This window comes from Lipotes vexillifer, unplaced genomic scaffold, assembly GCF_000442215.2.
Source record: "Lipotes vexillifer unplaced genomic scaffold, Lipotes_vexillifer_v1.1 scaffold2108, whole genome shotgun sequence".
Lineage (NCBI taxonomy): Eukaryota > Metazoa > Chordata > Mammalia > Artiodactyla > Lipotidae > Lipotes > Lipotes vexillifer.
Genome location: NW_006778569.1, coordinates 21,036 through 42,379, shown reverse-complemented (window position 1 = coordinate 42,379; position 21,344 = coordinate 21,036). Strand labels below are relative to the sequence as shown.

General features: G+C 52.4%; 1 protein-coding gene across 1 annotated transcript in view; it reads right to left on the bottom strand.

Moving 5' to 3' along the window:
• The window catches only part of LOC103085493 (lateral signaling target protein 2 homolog), a gene marked incomplete at its 5' end in the record, with an annotated part of 46,101 nt that overhangs the window by 4,506 nt on the left and 20,251 nt on the right, over positions 1–21,344 (bottom strand). The window contains one exon of the mRNA XM_007451697.1: positions 1,226–1,359. Within this exon, the coding sequence (XP_007451759.1) occupies positions 1,226–1,359 (134 nt within the window). The remainder of the gene's footprint in view (positions 1–1,225; positions 1,360–21,344) is intronic.

The following is a 21,344-nucleotide window of genomic DNA, read 5'->3' as shown; positions in this document are numbered from 1 at the left end:
CTGGGGGGCCGAGGGCGAACCCTGCCCAGACATGGGGCCCAGCGCCGGCTCCTCGGCGCCCCCGCCTCCCAACCCCGCTCCCTGGCAGGACAAGCCTTCCCCCACCCCCACCCTCACCTGCAGAGGTTTCCTCTGTCCCTCAACTAGGTGGACTCGGCCCTTCTCAGTGAAGAGCGCTGCTAGCTCTTCAGGGGCACGAGGGGCTGCCGTTAACAGCAAAGCCAGGGAGTGACCGTGCACATCCCAGCAGCACGTGGGCGCCCCGGGACCCATCACTGCGCTGATACCGCGGCTGGAGCTTCCGGGGGCTTCCTTGCGTGCCAGCGGCCGCGTTGAGTACCAGCTGGCATGATGTTCCCCAGACCTCTAAACAAACCCGTGTAGTGGATTCTGGCAGATGTCTGAACCGAAGCTCTGAGTCACCTCGAGGTCCTCGTGCCCCCACCTGGCCTGGCTGGGGGCTGTGCCTGAGGGGCCCTCGGCAGTGCGGAGTGACCCCGGGGGATCATGACCCTGACTCTGCAGCGTCCGCCAGTCCACAGGCTGCCCCGCGGCTGCCCCTCCACCCGGGGGCCCGGGAGCGCCTCGGAAACTCCAGGCCAGGGGAGCTGGGCTGCAGGACGGGCACTGTCTGAACCCGGCTGCCCCGGGGAGGTGTAGGGGAAGGGCAGGCAGGAGGCCAGGAGGGTGGACTTCACTGCACACTTGTCATACTTTTAAACCATGGGAATGCGGCAGCTATTCAGAACACACAAATCTAGGGAAAGCGCTGCTACGAAGACACCGCTTGTGCTCACTCCCCTCACTGAACTCCCCAGGGAGACAAAACAGTCATCCATCGTCCTGTTGTCTGCCACCCCAAGAGAGGAAACGAAGTAACATCAATCGGGACAGGATGCACAATGAACTCTGACCTACAAATTGAACAGAGTCTCCCTGTGTGGGCGGCGAGGGGCCACTGGGTCCAGAATGGGGTCCTCCACCCGCCACGGGAGGGCCCTGCAAAGCACGATGCCCGCCTCTTTACCGGGCCGGGCTCATGGCGGGGCTCGCGGGCGAAGGATGAAGTGATGCGGTGAGGAAGGCCCCAGGCAGGGCCGACACCAGAGCAGCCCAGCATCAGTGGGGAACCTCCCGCACTTGGGCCAGCCGCTCCCCTAAAGCACGCCCCCCCGCCCCCGTGTGTCCCCAAGCCCACGTCCCGCCCCAGGCCCAGAAGTGGCACCTGAAATGCAGACAAACAGGCGGTGGATCAGGTCGTGGCTGCCGTGGAACCGGGACCGGATCTTCTCTCTGATGGCCACGGGGCCTGTGTCCAGCCCCATCTCGTCTGAGGGGCAGGAGCCGGCTGTGAAGCCGCTGTGCAGAGAAGGAAACACAGGAGCGCAGGTGGAGGGGCGAGGGAAGGCAAAATCTCTGCCCGGAGGCCCCCTCGTTGCGGGAGCACACTGGGGCTGACGCCACGTGCTGAGCTCCTGCCGTGGGAGGGCCACCGCCCCTGCTCACACCCTCTGCAGTGGGCTGATGGGCTCCCAAAAGATGTGTCCACACCCTAACCCTGCCACCTGCCAGCAGGACCTGTTTGGAAGAAAAGTCTTTGCAGCTGCAATCAAGGTAAGGATCTTGAGAGGAGACATCATGGATTATCTGGTGGCTCTAATCTAAGGACAGATGTCTTTGTGGGAGACGGGAGAGGAGACACAGACACACGGGGGCGGGGAGGAGTCGAAGTGGCCACAATACAGAGATGAGGGTGATGTGGCCACAAGCCTGGGGGTGCCCGGAGCCACACCAGAAGCTGGAAGACGCAGGAAGGCCCCTCCCCAAGAGCCTCCGGAACGGGGGCAGCCCTGTCAGATTTCAGATTTCTGGCCTCCCCCCTGTGAGAGAAGAGATTTCTGTTATTTTAAGCCCCCAGGTCATGATGCTGTTTTGCTAAGACCCATCCTTCGTCCCCACCATGCACTTCCCTTCCCACGGCCCAGGGGTCCTGCTGCAGGTGCTGTGAGCTCTGCTGTTCAGGGGTCACCCTGCGGCCCTAAGTAGTGGCCGCAGTTGAGCCTACACTGTTAGGACATCCACTGACCGTCCTGTTCTTAAATCATTTATCTCCCATCTTCTATTTCTGCCATTTTGTCCCACTTTCTGGGAAATTTCCTCTTTCTTTCTCCGACTTTCCCCTTGACGTTTTTGCTACCAGGTTTTTAATTTCCTGCTCTCTCTGTTGTTTCATGGATGTGAAATATTTTATCTATCTAGAAACATTAATTATATTTTTTTCTGATTTTTTTTTTTTTTTTTTTTTTTTGGCTACGCTGCGAGGCATGTGGGATCTTAGTTCCCCGACCAGGGATTGAACCCGTGCCCCCTGCAGTGGAAGCGTGGAGTCTTAACCACTGGACCATCAGGGAAGTCCCTCATTATAATTTTTTAAAAGTTGCCTTTGGTGGCCTGCACTATCTCTGTTTTTGCTTTTCTGTGGGGGAGTTGGGTTTTTTCATGCCTGCCTCAAATGCAGAGACCCCTGTCAGAGAGAGGCCCTGGCATGGCCTTCTGGCATGGATGGAATAGCGGGCACCCTCGCATCACTGGTGGGAGTGTAAATTGGTGGATGACTTTGGGGAGGTGCTCTGGCACCATCTCAGTGAAGCTGGCACACTCCTCAGCCCAGGGGCTGTGGTCGGCACCCTGCCCTGTGCAACTGCAGACGTGGCAGAATCTTCAGGGCAGTTCTGGAAGGTTCCAGTAAAATCCACCAGTGACGGAGGAGGAGAATCCACTGTCATCTTTTTCACGCTGTGGCCCGCCTGATCGCAGCGGGTGAGCAGCCCTGGCCCCTTGTGGACATGGACGACCCTCGCCGACATGGCAGAGAGATGCGCACAGCCACCCGATATCTCACTTAGGGGCACGTCCCTTGGCATCAAACCATCAGAAAGCTCGGAGATGTAACGTGCCTGAGAATTCAGTGCCGGGGGCACTGGGGCTGGAAAGGGCCCCAGACTGGCTTCATGGGCTCCCCCTGCGCAGCCAAGCGGAGATGCACGAGTGCATGTCTGACTGGCACATTCTAGCGACGTTAACATTGGTCTATACGTAATATTTCTTTTAAAAAAATGATTTATTTTATTTATTTATTTTTGGCTGCATTGGGTCTTCGTTGCTGCACGCGGGCCCCTCACCGCGGTGGCCTCTCTTGTTGTGGAGCACAAGCTCCAGGCGCACGGGCCCCAGCAGCTGTGGCATGCGGGCTCAGCAGTTGTGGCTTGCGGGTCCCAGAGTGCAGGCTCAGCAGCCGTGGCGCACGGGCCCAACTGCTCCGCGCCACGTGGGATCCTCCCGGACCAGGGCTCGAACCCGTGTCCCCTGCATTAGCATGCGGATTCCCAACCACTGCGCCACCAGGGAAGTGCCCTTATCAGTGCTATTTCACCAGAACGTGGAGGAGTGGTGGGAGGCTGAGGGCGAGGCTGGGACCCTCGTGATGATCTACAGCTCTGCCCTCCCAGACCACCTGCCAGGTTTCCAGAGACGAAGCCCCTGAGTTTCTTCTGCCTGGGGGGTGTGGACTTGGCGGCCCCTGTCCTGGGAGCTGAGTAAAGAAGGGGGATGCAACGTCACTGTCCGGGGTGTCAGCTTCCATCAACACCCCCAGTCTCAGTTCACAGCCTCACCCAAAAGACTGGAAAGCAGGAGCCCAAGCAAATATTTATACACAATATTCGCAGCAGCATTATTCACAAGAGCCCAAAGGGGAAACAACCCAAGTGCCCATCAACAGATGATGGATAAACAAAATGTGGTCCCTCCATACAATGGAATATTATCCAGCCTTAAAAAGGAAGAAAATTCTGACACCAGCTACCATATGGATGAACGTGTAGGGCATTATGCCCAGTGACAGAAGCCGGTCACAAAAGGACAAACACCGTGTGACTCCACTTACGGGAGGTCCCTGGAGGAGTCACATTCACAGAGACAGAAAGCACATGGTGGGTGCCGGCTGCTGGGGAAGGGGGCTTTAATGGGGACAGAGTTTCAGTTTGGGATGATGAAAAGCTCTGGAAATAAAGAGTGGTGGCAGTTATACCACATTGTGAATGTGTACAATGCCACTGAATTGTACACTTAAATATGGTTAAAATAGTAAAATTTATATGTATTTTACCAAAATTAAAAAGTAGGGAAAAAAAAGATTTAGGACAGGGGAGAGCAGAGGAAAGGGAACTGAAAAGTCTAAGTAGCGAAGACAGCTGATGGATTTGGCATCAATACAACGGGTTAAGAGTGAATACATGCTAAAAACCATTAAATTATACACTTTTAAAGGGTGAACTGAATGATATATATACTATATATCAATAAAGCAGTTACTGTTAAAGACCCAATTATATTAAGATATAGTAGCAATAAGCAAGCTGAAAATGAAATTAAGAAACAACCCTATCTGCAATAGCATCAAAAAGATTTAAATATTTGGAATAAACTTAACAAAAAAAGTGCAAGACTTACACACGGAAAACTACAAAACGTCACTGAAATAAATTAGACCTAAATAAATGGAAAGACACCCTATGTTCATGGTTGAGGACTTAATATCGTTAAGATGGCAATACTCCCCAAACTGGTCAATAAGTTCAATGCAATCTGTATCAAAATATCAGCCGCCTTTTCTTTTTCCATGCAGAAGTTGACAAGCTGATCCTAAAATTCATATGGAAATGCAAGGACTCAGAACAGCCAAAACAATCTTGAAAAAGAAACAAGTTGGAGGACTCACACTCATGACGTGGACTTTAGTATGAAACGCCAGTAAATAAGACTGAGGCGCTGGCATAGGACACATGACGATGGAAGAGAATCGCGAGTCCAGAAATAAACCCACACATTTGTGGGCAACTGATTTTCCAAAGGGGTGCCAAGATCATCCAATGAGGAAAGAAGGGTCTTTGCAAAAGATGGTGCTGAGATAGAGAAAAACCATCTCTCCAATAAGTGCTGCTGGGAAAACTGGAAGCTGCATGTAAAGGGATGGAATTAGAACGTTTTTTCACACCACATATAAAAATAAACTCAAAATGAATTAAAGACCTAAATGGAAGACTGGAAACTATAAAACTCCTAGAAGAAGACACCGGCAGAACACTTTCTGACATAAGCCATAGCAATATTTTTTTTTGGATCTGTCTCCCAAGGCAAAGGAAACAAAAGCAAAAATAAACAAATGGGACCTAATTAAACTTAAAAGCTCTTGCAACAGCAAAGGAAACCATCGACCAAATGAAAAGATAACCTACTGAATGGGAGAAAATATTTGAAAAAGATATGACTAATAAGGGGTTAATATCCAAAATATATAAACAGCTCATACAACTCAATAAAAAAATAAAAAAATAAGCCAGATTAAAAACTGGGCAGAAGACCTGAATAGACATTTTTCCAAAGAATACATACAGATGAAAAGCACATGAAAAGATGCTCAACTTCGCTAATCATCAGAGAAATGCAAATCGAAACCACGAGATATCACCTCCCACCCATCAAATGACTATCATCAAAAAGACCAAAAATAACAAGTGTTGCTGAGGATGTCGACAAAAGGGAACCCTCCTACACTGTTGGTGAGAATGTAAATTGGTGCAGCCACTTTGGAAAACAGTATGGAAGGTCCCTCAAAAAACTAAGAATAGAACTACCATATGATCCAGCAATTCCACTCCTGGGTATATATCTAAAGAAAATGAAAACAGAAAAGATACATGCACCCCAATGTCCATAGCAACATTATTCACAATAGCCAAGACATGGACGCAACCTAAATGTCAATCAACAGATGAATGGATAAAGAAGATGTGGTATATACATACAATGGAATATTACTTAGCCATAAAAAAGAATGAAAATTTGTCATTTCCAACAACATGGATGGACGTGGACGGTATTATGCTAAGTGAAAATAGTCAGAGAAAGACAAATACTATATGTTATCACTTACATGTAGAAATCTAAAAAATAAAACAAACAAAAGAATATAACAAAACAGAAGGAGACTCACGGATATAGAGAACACACTAGTGGTCACCACTGGGGAGAGGGAAGGAGGGAGGGGCATGATAGGGGTAGGGGATTAAGAGGTACAAACTATTAAGTATAAAATAAATAAGCTACAAGGACATATTGTAACAGCACAGCGAATACTGCCAGTATTTTAGAATAACTTTAAATGGAGTATAATCTATAAAAATATTGAATTTCTGTGTCGTACAGCCTGAAACTAATACAATATTGTAAATCAATTATACTTCAATAAAAAAATTTTTTTTCTGGGAGAACTGCATTTCCACACACAAAATAATGAAGTTAGACCTTACCTTATACCATATACAAAAATTGACTCAAATAGATCAAAGGCCTGTATCTATTCTAAAATTCTTAAACTTAGAATTTTAAATTCTTTAAAAGAATTCTTAAAAATTCTTAGAAAAGAACAGGAATCTCTGTGGTCTTGGATTAGGCAACAGTTTCTTAGGTGTGAAACCAAAAACACAGCAACCAAAACCAAATATCTTATTCAGCAGTTCCTCAGACAGTATGACACAGCAACTCCACTCTGAGGTATCTACCCAAGAGAACTGAAACACATATTCACACAAAAATTAAAATTAAAAACTTCTGTGCTTCAAAAGATACCTTCAAGAAAGTGAAAAACCCCACAGAATGTGAGAAAATTTTTGCAAATCATGTATCTGTCAAGGGTATATATAGTATCTGGAATACAGAAAACTCTTGCAACTCAACAATAAAAAAATAAATAACTCAACTAAAGAATGGACAACGGATTTGAAAAGACATTTTTCCAAAGGAGATATACAAATGGCCAGTAAACACATGAAAAGATGCCATCATTAGTCACTTAGGAAATGCAAATTAAAATGATAATGTGCTATTTTATATCCATTACGATAACTATGAGAGTTTTAAAAGGAAACAGAAAATAACAAGTGTGGGTGAAGATATGGAGAAATTGGAACCTTGTACATCCCTGGTGAGAATCTGAAATGCTACCAGAACTCTGGAAAGCAGTTCCTCGTGCCGTATGACCCAGCAATTCCACTTCAAGGTATCTACCCAAGAGAACTGAAACACAGATTCACACAAAAGTTTGTACGTGAATGTTCATACATACTAGCCAAACAATGGAAGCAACCCAAATGTCAGTCAGCTGATAAGCGGATAAACAAAGTGTGGTCTAGCCACACAATGGGATTAATTTTTGGCCACAGAAAGCATTGATAGGTGCTACAGCATGGATGAACCTCGAAAACATTAGGCTATGTGACAGAAGCCAGTTACAAAGGTCACTTATTGTAAGATTCCATTTCTTTGAAAAGTCTAGGCAAACCCAAGAGACAGAAAGTAGATTAATGGTTGCCAGTGGCAGAAGGGAGGGGAGAATGTTTGGGGTTTCTTTATGGGGTGATGAAAATGTTGAGATTAGATACTGGTGGCAGTTGCACAACTCTGTGAATATGCTGAAAACCACTGAATTGTACACTTTAAAAAGAATAAAAGGATGTTTTCCTTGTAATCATCCAGCAACTCGTATTCAAGAGAGAGCTCAAGCTAAATGCCCGTCAATAGTGGGTTGATCCAGTAAATTAGCTCAGTCATACAGTTTCCATGAAGGACAGTTAATGATGCTGGAAATTCTAAAATATTAAATAAAAAGGTAGCATTTTAAAAATTAGAGCTATCATATGTACATAAATGAGATTTGGGGAAATACAGTCAAGGCAAAGCATTAACATTACATTTATTTGCACAGTAGGACTATGGATTATTTTCTGAGCATCTTCTAAGATTGAGTATTACTTCTATGACCAGAAGAATAACTGTTAGGCTGAGGAGAGGCAGCGCCTACAGCAGGAGCCACTGCAGCCCTCCTGAGGCACAGAGTTTGTTTCTTAGGGGAGGGAAGGCATGCTCTGGGGCTCAGCCCCGCAGCCCCTGCCCCTCAGATAAAGCCCTGGAAGCGGGGAAGACTTTCTGGACAAGGTGCTGCGGCTGGCAGGCAGCTCGCCTGGGAGAAACCAGGGGAAGGGCCCTGACTGTCAGCTGAGCGTTGAGAGCTGTGAAGCCTGCGGTTCATGTTGTGCCTTAAAAGAGCAATGAACCCTCCCAGCAGACTGAGACCAAGGCTGGCCCACAGGCGGTGGGTGGGTCAGATCGCAACCATGGTCTCAACCCCAAGCCCTCAAGCCCTCTCCTGCTGCTCTGCAGAGTGGGGCGTGTGTGTGTGTGTATGTGTGTGTGTGTGTGTGTGTGTGACTGTGTGTGTGTTGGGGGTGGGTGTGGATGGAAAGAGAGCCAGAGGCTCCATAAAGAGCCTGGTCCTAGGCAGAAGAACCAACAAGGTGCTGCCCACAGGCAACCCAGCTGGGCTTGGAAGGGCCACTGGGAACAAAAGAACAGAACACTGGAGGTGGGGCCTGGGATGTCACCTGGGGCCTGAGCTTGGGGCCCGGCCGGGTCAGCCCAGTCCTAGGGGCCACATAGATGGGCGTTGTTTGGGCACCGGGGGCCCCAGGAACACTGCCCAGGGCCACCCTTTTGGAAGGGCGCTGGTCCTCTATGGGCAGCTGCTACGCAGCAGGCTGGGAAAATGGAAGAGGGGCCCAAGGATGAATCAGACCCTGTGTGTGGCCCCCAAGAGCCCAGTCTAGTGGAGGAGCCACACGCTTTAACAAGACAGAGCTGAGAGGCCGGCTGGCGCCCAGTGGTCCAGGTCTATGGTGAGGGCAGGAACAGTGAGGGTGAGACATGGCCGGAAGTTGAGACGCAGATGGAAAGTGGGCGAGAGAGGCTAGGGTGAAGGCGTGAGGGGCATCCACCTGCCAAGGGCTTCCTCTGCCTCACCAAGCAGTCTGAGCTCCTGTCACCAGCCGTATCTACCCAGGCACTCAACTTCAAATCTGCATGGTCACCTGGATGTCGAAAAATCCAGCACCTTTCTGTGACCGATGCAACTGGATTCTGTTTCCTGCCACTCTCTTTTATTGAAGGCAGCACATATTCCCCGTAACAACTCCACTTAGGTTTGAATTACTAGGAAGTGTCAATTTTCTAGTAGCAAAAGACAATGCAATTCTAAAGTTACATTAATACCAAAGGTTTTGTCCAGCCTGTGTCTTTGGCCACGGTCCATGTCAGGGCACGGCATAGTGGCCAACTTTCCAAAGGGCACCCTCGAAAGGCACACATGGAGAGGTATCTGATTCCATGGTCAGCGTAGAAAAAATGGCCTTTTGACAGGAAAAGGACTTTGTCATTTTGAAGTTCTAGGGGTCTGTGAAATAAGAGATAATACAACTTGGGAAAACTAATAACGTCACAAGGTGTTTCTGGCTATGACATCACATGGATGAATCTGTGAGCCTTTGAAACCTTTTGTAAAGGCCTCAGTAAGAGAAAAACAAGGAGGAGCAACAGGGACTGATGGAATCCAGAAGCAAGGTTTATGCTTGGATGTGGGGAAGTGGAAAGTCTGGACATCTGTGCAACCACATACCAATTCTAATGAGCCAGCTTGGGCCCTGCTACCTCCTCCTTACAAAATCCATCCATCCATCTATCCATCCATTTGTCCATCTATATACCCAACCACCCACCCATCCATCCATCGACCCATCCATCCATCCATCCATCTATCCATCCATTTGTCCATCTATCTACCCAACCACCCACCCATCCATCCATCAACCCATCCATCCTTCCATCTATCCAATCATCCATGTATCCATCTGTCCATCTATCTACCCAACCACTCATCCATCCATCCATCCATCCATCCAACCATCTATCCGATCATCCATGTATCCATCTGTCCATCCCCATCGACCCATCCATCCATCCAACCATCTACCCAATCATCCATGTATCCATCTGTCCATGCATCGATCGATCCATCCATCCATTCATCCTAGTATGGTGAGGATTTAGCAGGGAGGTATGTGTGTGCTGATACGGGTCGAATTGTGTCTCCCCAAATTCATATGTTGAAGTGCTAACCCCCAGTACCTCAGAACGTGGCTTTATCGGGATATAGAGTCACTGCAGATGTAATTAGTTAAGATGAGGTCATTAGGGTGGGTCCTAATCCAATATGACTGGCGTCCTTCAAAAAATGAGAAATTTGGACACAGGTGCACACAGAGGGAGAATGACATGTAAAGAAAAGGCAGAGAACAGAGCTTAGCATCTACAAGCCAAGGGGCCCCAAGGATTGCCAGCATCCATCAGAAGTGAAAGGGCAGAGGCCTGGACAGATCCTCCCACATGGCCTCAAAAGGAACCACCCTGCTGACAACCCAAAGGGGCTGTTTCAGTCTCTTCTCACCAAGGGACGGCCAAGAGAAACACCGACAGCTCTAGATGGGAATGCAGCCTGGCCGACGCCTGGCTGGTGAGACTCTGAGCTGAGAACCCATCTTGCCACACCAGACACCTGACCCACCGACACTGTGAGATGATGAACGGCTGCTGTCAGAAGCCATTAAGTGTGTGGTAATTTGTTACGCAGCATGGCTGACTAATACAACTGGGCAGATGTTGTAACTGAGTGACCAGGTGGAGGCTGGCACCCTGAGTCAGGACTGAAAGCAAAATGAAACCGCTTTGGTGCAGAGAAGACTGACCTGGCGGGTACGTCCAGTAACAGCTCCTGTCTTGGGAGGCTCAGGGCATCCCCAGGGCTCACCTGAGTCTGTGCAGGTGGCCACACCAGAGCCCAGGTCCTGTGGGGCAGCAAGAGGAAGCGTGGCCGCCACCCAGCACCTGAGGCTGACACTGTCGCTCAGCTTGACGCTCCAGAAGAGCCTGTGCAAGTGGACAAGTGATGGGTCACCCATGGCAGGGGCAGCCACGTACACTGCCCAGTGACAGACACCCTCTCAGCGCACTGCAGGGTGGCGCTGCGCACAGGGGCTGGTCCCAGAGCCACCCCCACTGCTGACCAATGGCAGGCACAGGACTCTAGTGGCCACCACGCAAGCTAAACACAGAGGGGCGCTCACATCTACAGGGAGACGCCCGGTCTCCACACGGCGCCACCATCTGCCGGGGCCTGTCCCCACCCCCACCAAGGCAGGAGGCTGATGAGGGCTGCTGGGGGTCCAGGCAGCCTGGGGACTCTGGGGGTGCGGGCTTCCTCACCTCTGAGCAGGGCCTGAGGGTAGGGGAGGCCCAGGCTGGCTGGGGCTTTGCTTCTGACCACAGACCTGGACTGAATGCCAGAGAGGGGAGCTGTTCAGAGGCCAGGCCCCAGGGCTGCTACAGAGCCCCTCCTGGTGCGGTGTGCACAGGGGGCGGCCCCTGGCGGGGAGCCCAGCACCCAGGACCCGCCAGGCACAACTCCCCTGACCCTGTCAGGGGCTGCCACAGGAGCTGCAGCTCCTACCAAGACCCCACAGGCCCCGGATAGAAAACCTTCTCAACCAAAATTCAGACCACATCCTTCCTCTGCAGACACGTCTCACTCCCTGCTTACCAGGTTACTTGGAGTAAAAGCCAGAAAGCCTTCCTGCGGCTCGAGGGGCCCGGCGTGCTCTGGACCTCTCTCTGTCAACCTCCTCTCCCACTCTCTGCTTGTAGGCGCCTCCCAGCCGTGCCCCTTGCTGTCATAGACAAGACAAGCACGCTACAGCCACAGGGCGTTGCATGGACATCGCTAGGCCCAGAATGCATTTGTCTGGACACCCCCAGACGCCCCCATTCTTTTGGTATCCATTCCAGCACCCTCTAACAGGACGCTTTCCTTGGCCACCAACAGAACCTCCACTTCCTTCCCCCATCCTGCGTTATTGCTCCTGGGGCGCTTGTCTCCCTGACGGAGCACGCGTGTGCCGACTAGCGGCCTCACTCTGGAGAACGCGGGGCCGGCCACGCAGCGACTTCTGTCTCTCTGTTCACTGCTCTGCGCCCAGCATCAAAGACATCCCACGCCCCACCCTGCGAGCCTCCCAATCTGTATCCACTGAACACACGGCACAAGTTCATTAGACACAGAGGAAAACTAGGTGCGGGCTGTCTGTGGGAATAAAGGCTTTCTCCTGTGATGGAGTGCTAAACGGATTTAGGAAAAAATCAACCTGCAGGGCCTCCTGAAACCTCACAGCTTTGGAGGTTTCTGTCTCTGCGTCCTCTTCCTCTCCTGCTGCATCCAGAAAATGTGTCTGACGGAACGACTCCTCGCGAGGGCCCCCCCCCCCAAAAGATATGTCCACATCAAATCCCCAGGACCTGTGACCGTGACCTTATTTGGAAAAAAGGCCTTTGCAGATGTAAGTAAATTAAGGATCTTGACATGAGATCATCCTGAATTATCTGGGTGGCCCTAAACCCAATGACAAACGTCCTGGCAAGGGAAAGGGGAGAGGACAGAATCAGGGAGACTGCTACGTGAGGATGACGAAGAGACTGGGGTGACGCAGCCACGAGCCCAGGAACAGCCGGAGCCGCCAGGAGCCGGAAGAGGTGACGAAGGACCATCCCCTAGAGTTTCCAGCAGGGCTGCAGCCCAGCCCCCAGCTTGACTTCCGGGCTCCAGGACTGTGGGACGATACATCTCTGCTGTTGAAGCCGCCCAGTCTGTAGTGCTCTGTATGGGACCACAGGACACCAGTACAGAGGGGAGGCTGTGGTCCAGTCCCGAATCCATCTCTCACCTGCCAGGCGACCCAGGGGGTGACGTGGCCCAGACCCTGCTGCTCAGGCCCAGAACGGGCAGTAAAATAATCGCGGGTGGGTGCAGTGAGAACAAGGGTGACCACGTCTGAAGGGCGGGCCCATCGCGGACGCCTCGGTGCCCGAGCGCTGGTGGGGCAGTGTGAGGCCACAGCGAGGGGGCCCGAGTGACGGAGATGTCCAAAGAAGCGGGCACACCGACGTAATTCACAGACGAGGCACCTTCAGGACTCTCTGGGAGTGAGACGGCCCTTCCCCACCCGGGTGTCCCCTCAGCCGGTGGGCCCCGAACTGGCAGGGGAGGTGGGGGCCGCTCAGACCCGTGATGACAGCCTCCCAGAAGATCACAGCTGCATCCTCCCCAAAGTTCCGAGCAGAGACCACGGGGCTCACGAGGACAACCCCGAGGGCTCACCACCCCTAAGAGCGACCCAATACGTATCCTGCCCAGATAAGCCCTGACTTTCATCTCATTTGAGGACCAGCTGCAACCTCGAGTTCACATATTCCAGTCCCACCTACCTGTGACCAGACCTGGTTCTACGGTGGTTTTCAAACCCATTTCTAGAACACGTTGTGCTAGAGCTCATATTTTTAGAAGACATGATTTATTTGCATATTATCTGTGCATTCCTTTAAAAATGAATCCTGTCATGTTTTAAAAGTGCAAAGGTTTTTTCTGGCGGGGGGTGCCCACTCTGTGTGGCTTGCGGGATCTTAGTTCCCTAACCAGGGATCGAACCTGCACCCCCTGCCATGGAAGTGCGGAGTCTTAACCACTGGACCACCAGGGAAGTCCCAAAAAGGACTTTAAATGAAATCCCAGGTGTGTTACATGCTAAAGAGAGAACGTCGTTATGGGAAACGGGAAATGTAGCTTGTCAGGCTGGACCATCCACTTACCGAGCACAGCTGTGCCCTCAGCCATCTCCTCCCCGCAGGCCAGCGCCGTCTGTCCTGGGGAGGGCAGGGCAGCCGGGGGCCTGCACCACTGGGGTCCCCCACCAGCCCCCTGGGAGGCCCAGGGAAGGAGCCTGGCCCTCACTGGTCAGTCCCTGTGGCCACGGGGTGGGGGCCAGAACAGCGACATGCACACAGAGAGAGAGTGGGCAGGCCCCTAAGGGTGGAGGCCTGCACAGCCGTCGGGGCACGTGTGGGTGTGGGGACGAGTGTGACATGAGAGCACACACGCTCAGGCTCCCGTGACCACAGGAACAGCAGCGGTCTCTGCGTGCCGCACTCATGCACACCGGGGTCTCATTCACACGCTGTCCCTCGAGGGATGGTTTCGGGCCTCATCATTTTCTTCTATAAAATGGGAATAATTGCACCCACACGGCAAGGACTAGGGACAGTGCGTTGAAAGCGGACGTGCCTGGCCTAAGACAAATGCTCCGGAAGCTGCAGTACTTTCCCACTGGATTCCCACAAGACTGGAGATTAAGGAAATAGAGCAGTTGAGTCCACACCCAAAACAACAACACAGGGTTTTAACAAGGCACCGTCACACACAGATCCACACTGTGGGATGCCGTGGCGCTCGGGGTGCAGCCCACCCCCCTGCCTCCCCTCCCTAGGGCCCTCACGGCTGCTGTTCCCATTCCACGAGGTCAGCAGGACCTCTGAGGGCCCCCAGGGAGATCACTGAAGGACAGCAAAGACTGCAGTTTGGTTCCAAATACTAAATGTAAACAAGACACTGAAAACTAGCTCATTTCCCGTTTCCTCTAGTTAAGCAGCACAACCACTGATGTCCTGTGAGATGAGCCAGTTGGAGGGAACAAGCATCCTTTGTGTTCTCCAGACTGTCTCCTGCCCACCTCTGTCTGAGCCCACAGGCTCCTGCCCTGCCCAGGCCCATCAGGGCTCCCATCTGGGGAGACAGAAGCAAGTATCGTGTCATCAGAATCCCACCAGTGCCTATGCCAGATGGCGACAGTCACCAGGCAGCAGGGAGGGCTTCCTGGGGGAGGAAGCACGGCCTGGCAAGAGGCGTGACTCTACCGTCTATAAGTCCATGAAGACCCCAGCCGGGGGCCGCACGCGGGGCCCATAGTGTCCGAGGACTCCGCCTCCCCAGCCTTGGGCAGCCCCACCCGGCGCCTGCCACCTGTAAGTTCCGACCTGGTTCTGCTGCCTGCGACCCCTGCAGAACCGGAACCCTCACGGCTCCCCGCCTCCCCGCCTTCACACCACCTTCCTGGCGCACTGCTTGTCCACTGCACACACGCCCCGTAGCCCTGCCTGTACCCGGGTGGGGCATTTCTCGCAGATTCTGGCCTCAGGGCCCACTTCCCCACAGAGCTGCTGATCACAGCATCTGAGAAGTGCCGGCCTCCCTCCCCAGGGGCAAGGGCTTCTGCCTCCCGGGCCCCCATCCTGGCCCCAGGGCCAGGGCCCAGGAAAACCAACCGGGAGCCTGGAAGAGGGCCTGGCTCTGAGGAGGTCAGGCCCCTGTCCGTGAAGTCAGGTGAGCACCTGCTACGGGGTTGGGGGTGGGGACACATGAGGCCCTAGCTGGGTGCACCTGCCCTCAATGGGCCCTGGGCTGGTGGCAGGGAGGGGAGGCCCTGCCATGGGGAGGGCTCCCAGGGTGGGGCTGGGAAGTTAGGAGAGGTCAGACAGTTCAGGCTGAGGGCCTTCGGGCATCACTCCCCTGCTGTCTAGGCAAGAGAATGTAACCTCCCAGAACCTCAGTTTACTTGTCTGTAAAATGGGAAAAGAGTAACCACCACACACGGTCCTCTGGAGAAGGACTCACAGTGGGGGTGAGACGGTGGGTGCGCGAGTCTGCCTCGTGCTGTGTGGCCCTGGGTCTGTAACACGGGGCTAATCACAGCCTCTGCAAAGGGCCGGGGGTGCCAGCTGTGAGGCTGGGGGTGGGGGAGTGGCCTCAGGGCCACAGGCTCCCACCACCACCATGGTCCAAGAGGCCAGCCCCAGAAGGTCATGCAGGAGCTGGGCATCAAGCAGGGCCCAGTCCAGGAGTGCCCGAGGTCTGCCCCAGGCTGGTCTATGGGCACACGTCCCACTGTGACCACCTGGAGTCTCTGGTCATCACTGTGGTGATCCAGAAGGAACGCTCCCTGGGAGCTGCAGCCAACCCCTCATCACCAGGGACACTCTGCAGAGCCCTGAGGGGCTGCGGAAGTTCTGGGAACCTGCGGCTTCCCCAGACAGGGAGGACAGACAGCAGGCATGCTGCTTGATGCCTGCTGTCTTAACCGAGCCATCCTGGCCTGGCAACTGACTGATGGCGTGGCCTCAGCCAGCAGGGTGGACCTGGGCTCCGTCAGAGCCACCTCCCCCGTCACAGGCCACAGGCTGTGCTCAGAGGAGGAAGGCCACCCAGGCTGGTCCCCCTGGAGTCCAGAGGCAGGGAGAGCCAGCGGCTCCCAGGTCCATCTCATCCGCCGGCCACACTGCCCCAGAGGTGGGTCTGTGAAACAAGGGGCAGCTCCTCCTCCAGGGCTGGGGAGGGCCTGGTGCAATGGTGCCATGTGAGGGAGGGTGGCAGCCCCAGCAGGTGGCCTCCTGTGTTGCTATGGCGACCCCTCCATGGATCCTACAGCTGCCCTGGCAGATCCTACGTGTCCACCAGTCCCTGGCACATCTGCCTCTTCCAGCTTTGTTCACTCATGAGGCTACAGTGTTGCCAGGGCTCAAGGGGGTGGGGGGTATAGCAGAGCTGGGCAGGGCCCCAAAGCAGCTGCTGCCACCCACCACCTATATCTAGTAAAGAAATTGAAATTGTAGTTAAAAACCCTTCCATAAAGAAAACTCCAGGCCCAGATGGCTTCACCGATGAATTCTACCTAATGTTTAAGTCAGAAATAATACCACTTATACAAAAAATCTTCTGGAAAATTGAATAAGCGGGAATGTTCCCCAACTCATTTGAGGATCTCAGCATTACTCTGAGACCCAAACCTTAAAAGGACATTACAAAAAAAGAAAAGTACTGCCCAACATTCCTCACAATCAGATGCAAAATCCTTGACAAAATTTTAGCAAACTGAAGCCAACAATACATAAAAGGATAATACCTAGTGACCAAGTAAGGTTCATCCCAGGAATGCAATGGCTTAACATCTAAATATCAATCAATGTAATTTATCACATTAACAGACTAAAAAATTAAAACTATAGGACAATCCCAAAAGATGCAGAAAAAGTACTTGAGAAAAGTCCAGCAAACCAGGAATAGAACTTCCTGAACCCAAACAAGGGCATCTATAAACATCTTACAGCCAACATCACACTTAATGGTAGATACTGAATGCTTCCCCTCTGAGAACAGGAACAGGGCAAAAATGTCCTGTGTCAACTCTTCTGTTCAACGTTGTCCTTGGAGGTCCTCCCCAGTGCAAAAATGCAAGAAAAAGAAGTAAAAGACATCTAATTAGAAAGGAGACATAAAACTGGCTTTATTCACAGATGACAACATCTGTGTAGAAAATCTGATGAAATCTTCATAAAAACTACCGTATCTAATAAAGTGAGTTTAGCAAGGTTGCAGGAGATAAGATCAATATACAAGAATCAAGTATCTCCATATAAGCAATGAACAACTGGAAACTGAAATTATAAAGCAATACCATTTACAATAGCATCAAAAATACAAAATACTTAGGGATAAATCTGGCAAAAGATGTGCAAGACCTCAACAACACAAACTATAAAACTTTGCTGAGAGAAATTAAAGACCTAAGTAAATGGAGAAATATACTGTGTTCATGAATTTGAAGATTCAGATTACTAAAGTGCTCATTTTTCCCTAGTTGATCTATAGATAAACACAATTCCAATACAAAATACTTAGGGATAAATCTGGCAAAAGATGTGCAAGACCTCAACAACACAAACTATAAAACTTTGCTGAGAGAAATTAAAGACCTAAGTAAATGGAGAAATATACTGTGTTCATGAATTTGAAGATTCAGATTACTAAAGTGCTCATTTTTCCCTAGTTGATCTATAGATAAAACACAATTCCAAGCAAAGTCCTAGCAGCGGGGTTTTTTTTTTTTTTTTTTTTTTTTTTTTTTTTGGTAGAAATTGACAGCCTGGTTCTAAAATTCATGTGAAATACAAAGGACCCAGAAGAGCCAAAACAACTTTGAAAAAAGGAACTAAGTTGTAGATTTATACTACCTGACTTTAAGGCTCATTATAAAGCTACCATAACCAGGACAGTGTGATGTTGGTGTCAATACAGACAAACACATCAATGGGACAGACTAGAAAATCCAGAAATATATGGTCAACTGATTTTTGACAAAGGTGCAAAGGCAGTTCAGTGGAGAAAGGGTAGTCGTCATCAAATGATACTGGAATAATTGGCTATCCTTATGCAAAAACAAAATAAAACTTTGATCCATACCTCACACCATATACAAAATTAACTCATAATGGATCATAGACCTAAAAGTATAAAACTTTTAGAAGAAACAGAAGAAAAATCTTTGTGACTTTAGGTTATGAAAATAACGCTTAGATATGACTTCAAAATCACAATCCATGAAAGAAAAATGGATACACTGGACTTCCTCAAAATTAAGAAATTTTCCTCTTCAAAAGATACTCTTAGAATGAAAAGACAAGCCATAGCCTGGGAGAAACGATCAGTAAATTATATATCTGATAAAGGACTTGTATACAGTATAAATAAAGAACTCTCAAAACTCAATAAGGACACAACACAATGAAAAGAAACAGCAAAAGATCTGAATAGACACTTCACCAAAGAGTATAGGCCGATGGCAGGTGAACACATGAAAAGGTGCTCAATGTCACGAGTCCTTAAGGAAATGCACATGAAAACTGCAATGAGACACTACTCACACCACTGGAATAGCTAAAGGTAAGAAGCCAGACCATGCTGAGGGCTAGCAAGGCTGTGGAGGAACTGGAACTCTCATACGCTGCAGTTTATCGTACGACAATTATATTTCCATAAAGCTGTTTAAAACAACTGTAAAATACCAGACTGTGTTCTCACTGTGCTTACACGCTACCGCCTCGGATGCTGGGCTTTCCTCCCAGAAAAACATCACCTGCCCTGCTGCCCTCCAAAGCTCTCTGGGGTTCCCCACCCCTACCTCCTCTTGCCCCCTCTGCTCCTTCTGGCACCTGGGCCCCTCTGTTCAGGTCTCAGTGAAGTCACTGCCAGGGCAGGTGCTCGCTGAAGGAGCCGCCCTGCACCCAGCCGGCACTCTGCGTCTCAGGAATCAAGTTTATCTTCTCCAGGACCAGAGGACTTGAAGGCCGGCACTGGGTGGGATCACGAGGTGGGGCGGGTACGCTGGGAGCCGGGCCAGGAGCTGTCCTGGGTTCCGGGCTCAGCGCCCCTGCACCTGCCTCCCCCGCCCCAAACAGTGGCCGCTGCCCCGGCCAAGCCGTCCTCCCGGCCCAGAACACAGCAGCTTAACACCCAGCCGTGAGTCAGTTAGAAAGACTCCAGACACGGGGGAGGCCCGTCTAGGAGGAGGGCAGCAGCCCTCCGAGGAGCCCCAGACCCAGCCCTGCCCTCTGACCCCAAGCCGGTACTCAGCTTGGTTTCTCTCTCACCCCGCGGGAGCGCCACCATCTGATGACAGTCATTGGGCCTAATCTGTTTTCAAGCGTCTCATTAATTCCAAGTTCTCCTCTATTTTTAAACCGCTCAATCATTCTCAGTTTTCCTTCCTGGGGCAGGACGTGGGTGGGAGACCCCGGGGCTCCGCGTGGCCAACGGGGACAACGGCTTGCGCCCACTGCCCAGCCCCATAGAGGCTCTGGTGACACAGCCGCGATGTGCCCACCCCGACGGGGAGGGAATTGGGGGTGGGGCAGGAGCTGGTGCCCAGGGTCACACAGCCACCAGGAAGGGCTTAGGGTTAGATCCAGCCCCACCCTGTCACCGCATCCCGCAGGTGGTCCCCTGCGGAGCCCCCAGCAGCCCCCAGCAACGGGGCAGGCGGGGCCAGCCAGCGGCTCCTGAGTCTCTGCTCACTAAGCAGGCAGTCAGTCCAGGCAGTGCTCTGTCCCTGTCACTCCCATGCCTTGGTTCACACCCCCTTACCCTTGGGGGTGCCAGCTCAGGACGCACACCCCAGGACACCCCACACAGTCCTGACGGCCAGCACCAGAGGTTGTGGGTGTTGACCATACACTGGAAAAGGATGCACATCCTTCCAGGTCACGGAGGCTGGTGGACAGCAGTGGTCCTGGGACAGGGCAGGGGCTGACCGGCCCCTGACTCCATCTGCTGGAGGGAAAGTGGATTCAGTGAAGTGCGGACAGAGCAGGTCAGAAGTGCAGCCCTGGGCCTCTGGGAAGGTTTCCCAGTGACAGAGACTCGCTCACCACATGCTGCTCGAGGAAGCTCAGCAGTGCCAGTGCATCCGGCCTCCCCCCGGCTGGGCAGCAAGGCCGGGCTGAGGCCCACAGGCACTCGTGGTGCAGCCTGAAGGGACCCAGGAGGATCTCCAGCAGCCCCCTCCGTACAGGGAAGCAGGCAGTGGCTTTGGGGGGCCGGGGCCCTGCTCCAAGGAACAGAGGATGTGGCCTCCTCTCTGTAGCCCCAGCTGCTCAGGGCTGGACGCAGGGTATCCCCAGGTCCCTGGGGTCCCCACCCCGGCAAAGCGCGGTGGAGACTGCTAACCGCGGCTAGCAGGAAGGCGGGGCGTCCACTGGAGCCGGAGCCAGGCGGGCAAACAGCAAAGTCGGTGAAGCACAGAGCTGGCGGCCCAGGACTGACTAAGCAATGCTGCAACCCCTGCGACCACACTGTCCAGCTGCCACCCCCCACCCCGTGGGGAGTGAGAAGGTGGGGGTGAGGCCAGGAAGCAGTGAGACCGGTGATGGGGCAGCGAGGCGGCTCAGGACTGGGAGCGGCGAAGGCTGAGGCAAGTCCCAGCCCCGAACAGCAGCGGGGAGTAAGGGCCAGGGCGGGGGAGACATGGAGGAGCCACAAGGAACGGAGGCACGCGCTAGCAAGAGGCCCCTTGGCCCTCCTCAAGTGGCCGCCAGCCCAGGGGCGCCCTTCCTCCCCTGGACCCCCTCCCGCTGCGTTCGCGCCGCAGGAACACACGCTCCAGTGCCACCCCCCAGGCAGGCGAGGAAACACCGCGCGTCGGAAAGGCCCCTCGAGGAGATGTCCCCAGGGTCCACCCTTTGCCATTACCACCACGCTCAGCAAGGAAGGAGCGCGTGGTCGGGGCACAGGTCACCAGTTTAAGGGCAGAAGCTCAGAGGCCTGTGCCCTTCCAGGTTCCTTTCATTCTAACCAAAACGACAGCCAGGGAGGCCCACCGAGTGGGGAGGCAAAGGCACCGCCAGCCGCGGAGCTGAGTAACACAGAGCAGGCCAAGCCCGCCGCTGGCACAAGTGGTGACGGTTCCTGAGCCCTGAGCCAGGGCCCGGGGTGGGCCTGCCCAAGCGGCACGATGGCTCCAGTGGGCGGAGACAGCCTCAGAAGGCAAGCCGGCCCGGGCCTCTCACTACGCACCAGGGCGGAGCAGAGTTAACGGCAAAGGAGACCCTGGGACACCAGGAGGCAGTGAGGGGAATGTCTCCGGCCTTGGGGTGGGAGGAACGGCACCACAGACCGACTGGAGGGA